Source organism: Medicago sativa, chromosome 5, assembly GCF_051527215.1.
Source record: "Medicago sativa cultivar Bolivia chromosome 5, Bolivia_mono, whole genome shotgun sequence".
NCBI classification, from domain to species: domain Eukaryota; kingdom Viridiplantae; phylum Streptophyta; class Magnoliopsida; order Fabales; family Fabaceae; genus Medicago; species Medicago sativa.
The window spans coordinates 56529772-56536091 of NC_140753.1; the positions used below are offsets into that span (position 1 = coordinate 56529772).

The window sequence follows — 6320 nt, forward strand, 5'->3', positions numbered from 1 at the left end:
GATATTTTATTTTAATAGTAATGGGTTGACTGCACAAAACAACTTTGCAACACACATGGAATAAAAATATTTAGGGGGATGTATTGGATTAGGATTCTATGAGATTTTAAAAGACTTTTTAATTATGAAAAAGTCTTGTGGTATTCAATCAAGACTTTTTGCAACTTAAAAAAAGTCTTGTGGTATTCAATCAAGACTCTTTGTAATTTTAAAAAAGTCTTGAGGTATTCAATCAAGACTTTTCATCACTTAAAAAAAGTCTCATGGTATTCAAAATCATTCAAATTTCGAAGGATTGTTTAATAAATTGGATTTTGATGGATTTTGTGGGATTTTGTAGTGTAATTTTAACAAAAAAAAAAGTCTTTCATGAAAAGATGAGATTTCTTGGGATTGTTTTTCATTTAAAAGTTACTATCTCTTTCTTCTCCCTTCTCTCTCTCCCCTCCCCCCTCTCTCCTTTCTCTCTTCGTCTCTCTATCTCTCCATTCTCTCTCTCTCCCTCTCTCCTCTCTTCTCTCTCTCTCTCTCTCTCACCTCTCTTAGAAAAACTCAAACGACTTCTCTAATTTCAAACACAAAATGAGGGCCGACACAATATTTTTTTTTTGAAAGATTTGTAAGAGCTGTCATAATTTTAAATATGTACAATTGAATTTTGTGGGAAGAACATTTTTAACAAATAAAAAATGTGTATGGAGAATAATGTGTTAAGAGTGTTTTTTAGTCCCTTAAAATCTTATAAAATCCATAAAATCCTTAAAATTTTAAAATCAATAGTAAAAGAATTTTTTATTGGTTTTATTTTTTCTTTATTCAAACGCTAGAATTTATTTGTTCATTATTTTTATCATTCACACTTGTAAGTTTGTTCTTTTTTCCCTAAAATTCATTGAATCCTTTAAAATTTTAAAATCCCATAAAATTCTTTGAAATCCTTAAAAGTCAGTGTGATAAATCCATTAAAATCTTGAGTGTATAAAGTCTTTTACATAAAAAGTCTTTTAAAATCTCACAGAATCAATACAATCTCACACAGTCTTTTAAAATCTTAAAGACTTTTTTTTATTAAAATAGTCTTTTAAAATCCTAATCCAATACACCCCCTTAGAATCACTACGTCAATTAATATTCTTATTTCACGAGACAATTCAACATGTTTTGGTCGACTGTGTGCAAAGTAATCAATGAGTTTTACGTAAAATGGAAAAATTATAAAAACCGTTGATTTTTTTTTTTTTTTTTTTTAGGGAATGAATATCATGGTGAATTGAAAGGGAATGAAATAACGAAATTTCTCCGTAGCAGTGAAGCCTGAAACCAGAGTTACTCCTCTAATCCATTCTACCCCGTCCGTGTAAAACTTCAAATGGCAGGACGCAAACATCACCACCACCATAATCTCCACTCTTCCCTCTCCCGCCGCGACGAACCACGTCTCTCTCATTCCTCCTCCTCCTCAACCACCGCCCTCGAAGACCGCATCACCACCCGCCACCGCGAAATTCAAACCCTCCTCCACGACAACCAACGTCTCGCCACAACTCACCTCGCCCTCAAGCAAGACCTCACCGCCACTCAACAAGAGCTTCGTCAGCTCTCCGCCGCTGCCGCCGATGTCAAAGCCGAACGAGACGCTGAGGTCCGTCGGATCTATGAGAAATCGCTTAAGATGGATGCTGAGGTACGTGCTGTTGCGGCGATGAAGTCTGATCTTGATCAGGTAAGGGCTGATGTAAGGGAACTGGCGGAGGTAAGGAAGGAGCTTGTGGAACATTTGCAGAGTGTTCGGAGTGAGCTTGCTTTGGCAAGGGAAGATTTGAAGCCTTTGCCGGTTATTAAAGGGGATATTGAAGCTTTGCGCCATAAGATTCAACGAGGAAGGTAAAATTTTCGTTGCGTTAGTGATTTTATTGGCTTTGAATTGATATTGAATTGAATCATATGCGAATGTGAATGTGAGTGAGAACTTGCTTTGTGAGTGTTGTTATGCGAGGACAATTTTTTTTGTGTGTGTGCATTGGTGGCATGTAGAAAGAATGACTTTCAAAAGTGGATTGAAGCACAAAAGTTGAAGCGTTTAGATTTTGATTGTTGAATGTATTTGGGTTTTTGTTTGTTTCAGTTCTCAGTGTTCTCAAGTAGCGGTTATAGTTTAGTAAAATATGAACAAATCTCTATTATTTTGCAATATGATATCTAGTACAAACTGTTGTTAGATAGCGGCTATAGTTTCCCTATAGCACAGTAGCGTAGTAGAATTTGATCGAGCTGCTATTTTTTTGTGATCCACTATTGTCAACATTGGTTGAACTTGGACTAGCATATCCTTTTATAAACTTACTTGGTCCTTACATAGCATGATACATAGGCCCAATGCTGAGGTATACCATACGGGCCCATTACCGAAATAAATAATATCAATACCGACATAGGACTCGTTTCCCAGGGAGAGACTAAGTCATACCAGCACATAAGCATGTGCTGTTTACTCAATCAAGCAGCAATGATCACGGATAATACTGGGGTGAGTGGCAATTGCAGTTATCCGAGATCAAGGGCCACGACAGGGTCCTTAAGCAAACCCTAATCCATTCACCTTTTACCACACAGTTTTCTCAGACCTTGATCACGGTACATCACCGGCAAGGTACCCCTCACATGATCAAGCATGAACATTGGTGATTTTGGGTATGTATAAATTTTGGACAATTCACTCTTGAGGTGCTTCAGACTAAAGACTAAACAAGATTAATGAAGTATTTTTCTAACTAATTTTATTTTAGTAATTAGCTATGAAGCACCAACACAAATAGGAACACCAAACGACTCCACTGACACGTAGTCTGTAGAGATGATATTAATTTTATAAAATAGAAGTGATTGAATGTATCTACTTGTGTCAGACACCAAACATGCCTTTAATCTAAACTATGTGCGTTGCTTATAGTTAGGGAAAAATCTTGGTCTAGATGCTAACATGAATATTTTGGTTTTTATTGTAGTCTTGTATCATACTATCAATAAATATACCAAGATAGCTGACTAGTGCCTATGCATTTCATAACTTCGAAAGGGCCCTTGCAGTGTCAATTATGATACAGTGATAACTTACTTGGCTAGTTTAAACTTTAAAGTAAATTTAACAATCAATTGGAATATATATGAATTTTTTTTTATTCTTGGGCTCACAATACAAAATGGCACGCATTAGTATCGTCCTTTTGGCTTATGAGGAATGATATCATTTTTAATGATCGTAAATTTGCTATGACTAATATACTAAGCCTTATTAAATCCTGGACTTGGTTGTGTGTCAAAGTAAAGGTTGATCATCCTTTATTACCTTTCTCATGTTGGTGCATGAATCCAATATCCCATATTCTTCAGTGTTGTCAAATTGCGGCTATAGCATGGTGGAATTTGAACAAACCGCTATTGTTTTGCAATACTCTATTTTGTACAAAGTGTTGTCAAGTAGCTGATCTATAGCACTGTAGCTTAGCGGAATTTGAACAAACCGCTATTTTTTGCGATCCGCGATTGACAACAGTGGTATTTTTCAATTTGTTTTGTAAGATGTGTTGCTTGGATTGGGTTTTCTGTAAATTAGAGTGCTGAGTAGTTTTTTGTGGTCTAGATGGTTGTATCTGAGTGGTCCATAGAATTGCAGGTGGTTTCGGCCATGTAAATCATTAAGTATTTGCTACTGTGGGATGGCTTCTGGTGTTTCTCGTGTTTATTTTCCATGTAGACCAATGGTGTGACTTGATATCCCAGTACAGTTGGTGTCTTCATAGGCTATAGCATTTCTAGTGGTTTCTTTACTTGACTAGTTTTGCGTTGTTTGTTGTTACTTTAGCTTGTGGGGATTGTGTTATGTTGTTGAGTTGCACCTTTTTGTATTATTGTCCCCTGCTCTGTGGCACTTGTGCTCAGTTTTTTCAAAACTCAATGAATTCATTTGCTTACCGAAAGAAACCATACAAAATGATGGGGAATTTAAGGGAGAGGTAAACCATAGGATTCAAGCTGGATGAAATAATGGAGCGCTTTGAGAAGACCTATTTAAATTCTAGAGAAGAGAGCTATGAAGCACGGATACTCCTCAGATTAAGCGTGTCCCGGTGTCGCACGACACCGACACATATAATTACACTGAATTATGTGATTTTCTCAAATTATTAGCGGTGTCGGTGTGTCAGTGTCTGTGTCTGTATCCGCGCTTCATAGGAAAAGAGTAGTTCACGTCGAGGTTTGTTGAATAGTTAGAGGGAGAGGGAGACCAATAAAAACTGTAGACTAAATTCATTTGCTTGTTTCATTCACATTGTAAGAACCATGGCTGAGTCTTGATTCATTTATCTGATTAATGGTTGAAGTTATTCACTTTGTCTTATTTTAATACTATCAAATTGAAAAACTATTTTCTCCCCTTAAATGAATGACCAGTTCATGTGATATTCTATTTCTTATGTTATGACTTATTGTTAAGTCGGTGGAAGCATGTCTGATTTATTTCACATACTATTTGTTTGCCCTGATTTTTAATATAGAAGACTGCAGTCTGTTCTGTTGCTTATCAAACTCTAACCAAACTAACATTAAATTTTGAACATCTAGATGTTGTAAATGCGCTCTTCCCAAATATACCTGCTGTCTTTTCTTGTTACAATATTTGGAGCACCTAGTAAGATGCTAGGGAAAAAATCAGTCTTTGCCATTGGGCATGTTTTAACTTCGATTTGGGCATGTTTTAACTTTGATTCACTGATTCATGTAGGAGTGCTATTGAATTTGAGAAGAAGACACATGCCAATAACCTTGAGCACAATCGGGTAATGGACAACAATATGATCATCATGACCCGTGAGGTTGAAAAGTTACGTGCTGAGCTGGCTAATGCAGAAAAGAGGGCAAGGGCTGCAATGGTTGCTGCTGCAATTCCAAGTAATCTGAATTTCTTGCTCATTCACCTTGATGTGCTTACTTTATAATGCAACAGAAATATAAATGGAGACTTTGATTGAAGTTGTGTTCTGAATCTGTGGAGTGGATTCTATGCAGGTCCTGGATATCATGCAAACAATCCTGAAATGGGGTTTGGTGGAATCACATATCCTCAAGATTCTTATAGCATGCATCAAGTATGTTGCAACATTACTCACTAATTTTATTTACTTTTCATGTGTTAAATATAATCTCGAAGTAATCATGTGACCAACATTGTTTTTTATTAATAAATGAAAATTATTGTGATGTTTGTTAACATAATTTATCTGAAAGAGAAGAGACATACTAAACCTACTTCTAAGAAGATATAGGTAATTTACAAGGTAGCAGCAGCAAGTATGCTCCGTTTCAAGGTTGTCAAACCCGAGAGTCTAGGTAAACTTGACTAATAAATTTGTAAAAGTTTACCTAATATTAACATAACATAGATATGACATATGTAATGTAAATAATATAATATCATTAAAACAAAAATAATTCAGCAATTCATCTCTATAACAAAGCATAATTAGTTTTAAATAGATAAATATTTATTATAGAATAATATTGACCAAAATTTTACTTTTTTAAATCAATATATATTATAGAGCATATGAATAACTAAACCAGATATATCAGTAACCAAAATTTTACATTTTAAGGTCAAATCAATGTAGAATCGTAAACTACTAGTAAAATTGTGAGTTTATCAATTTTATTAGAGTTTACTTGAACATGTAAGAGTTTATCATTGTTTACATGTGAGTTAACTAGTTTTTGTGACCTAGAATCATCAACTCTTAAGAGTTTAAGAGTCAACTCGAGAGTTTGACAACCTTGCTCCGTTTCCCCCTTAATTCTTTCCAGTAAAGAAAAACTTGGTTATAGAGTATGTCTGCTAAATGCATGCATGAAAATGGGATATCTTGTTTTCATATTGGATTGTCTTCTCTTTCACAATCACAAGGCATATATAAAACAATGATAGGCGGATGAATAATTTAAATCTGTAAACCTTTTCAGATCCAAGGTGGGGTTGAGGTTCATCCACAGTATGGATATGGAGCAACATTACATCATCCTTATGACCTTCAACAATCACAAGTGCCAAGATAGGTTTTCGACTATGCTTTATTTTATGTAAGTGAAAGGAAAAAAAAAATGTAACATTGTAACATATTGCGAACATTTTTCCCCCTGATATTATATATTCAATAACTGATTGCTTGTAACTTTGATGATATCTGAAAATGGTAAAAATTCGTCAGGTATTATGTATATATTCTAAATTTTGCATGAGCAACAATGATATTGGTTGCTTTGAAGTA

The 6320-nt window shown here is 35.0% G+C and overlaps 1 protein-coding gene across 1 annotated transcript; it reads left to right on the plus strand.

The window, feature by feature from the left end:
* The first annotated feature begins 1205 nt into the window (after positions 1-1205).
* On the plus strand, positions 1206-6320 carry LOC146923307 (protein FLX-like 1). Its single transcript, XM_085716076.1, has 4 exons — positions 1206-1884; positions 4784-4950; positions 5068-5147; positions 6016-6320. The coding sequence occupies exons 1-4, from the start codon at positions 1370-1372 to the stop codon at positions 6106-6108; spliced, it is 855 nt and encodes a 284-aa protein (XP_085572202.1). The 5' UTR covers positions 1206-1369; the 3' UTR covers positions 6109-6320.

Excerpts from the sequence above, each read along its gene's own strand:
- LOC146923307 (XM_085716076.1), top strand. The coding sequence starts at position 1,370 with ATGGCAGGACGCAAACATCACCACCACCATAATCTCCACTCTTCCCTC. Across the intron at positions 1,885-4,783 it reads CATAAGATTCAACGAGGAAG|GAGTGCTATTGAATTTGAGA; the intron begins GTAAAATTTTCG and ends TGATTCATGTAG. Across the intron at positions 5,148-6,015 it reads ATTCTTATAGCATGCATCAA|ATCCAAGGTGGGGTTGAGGT; the intron begins GTATGTTGCAAC and ends AAACCTTTTCAG.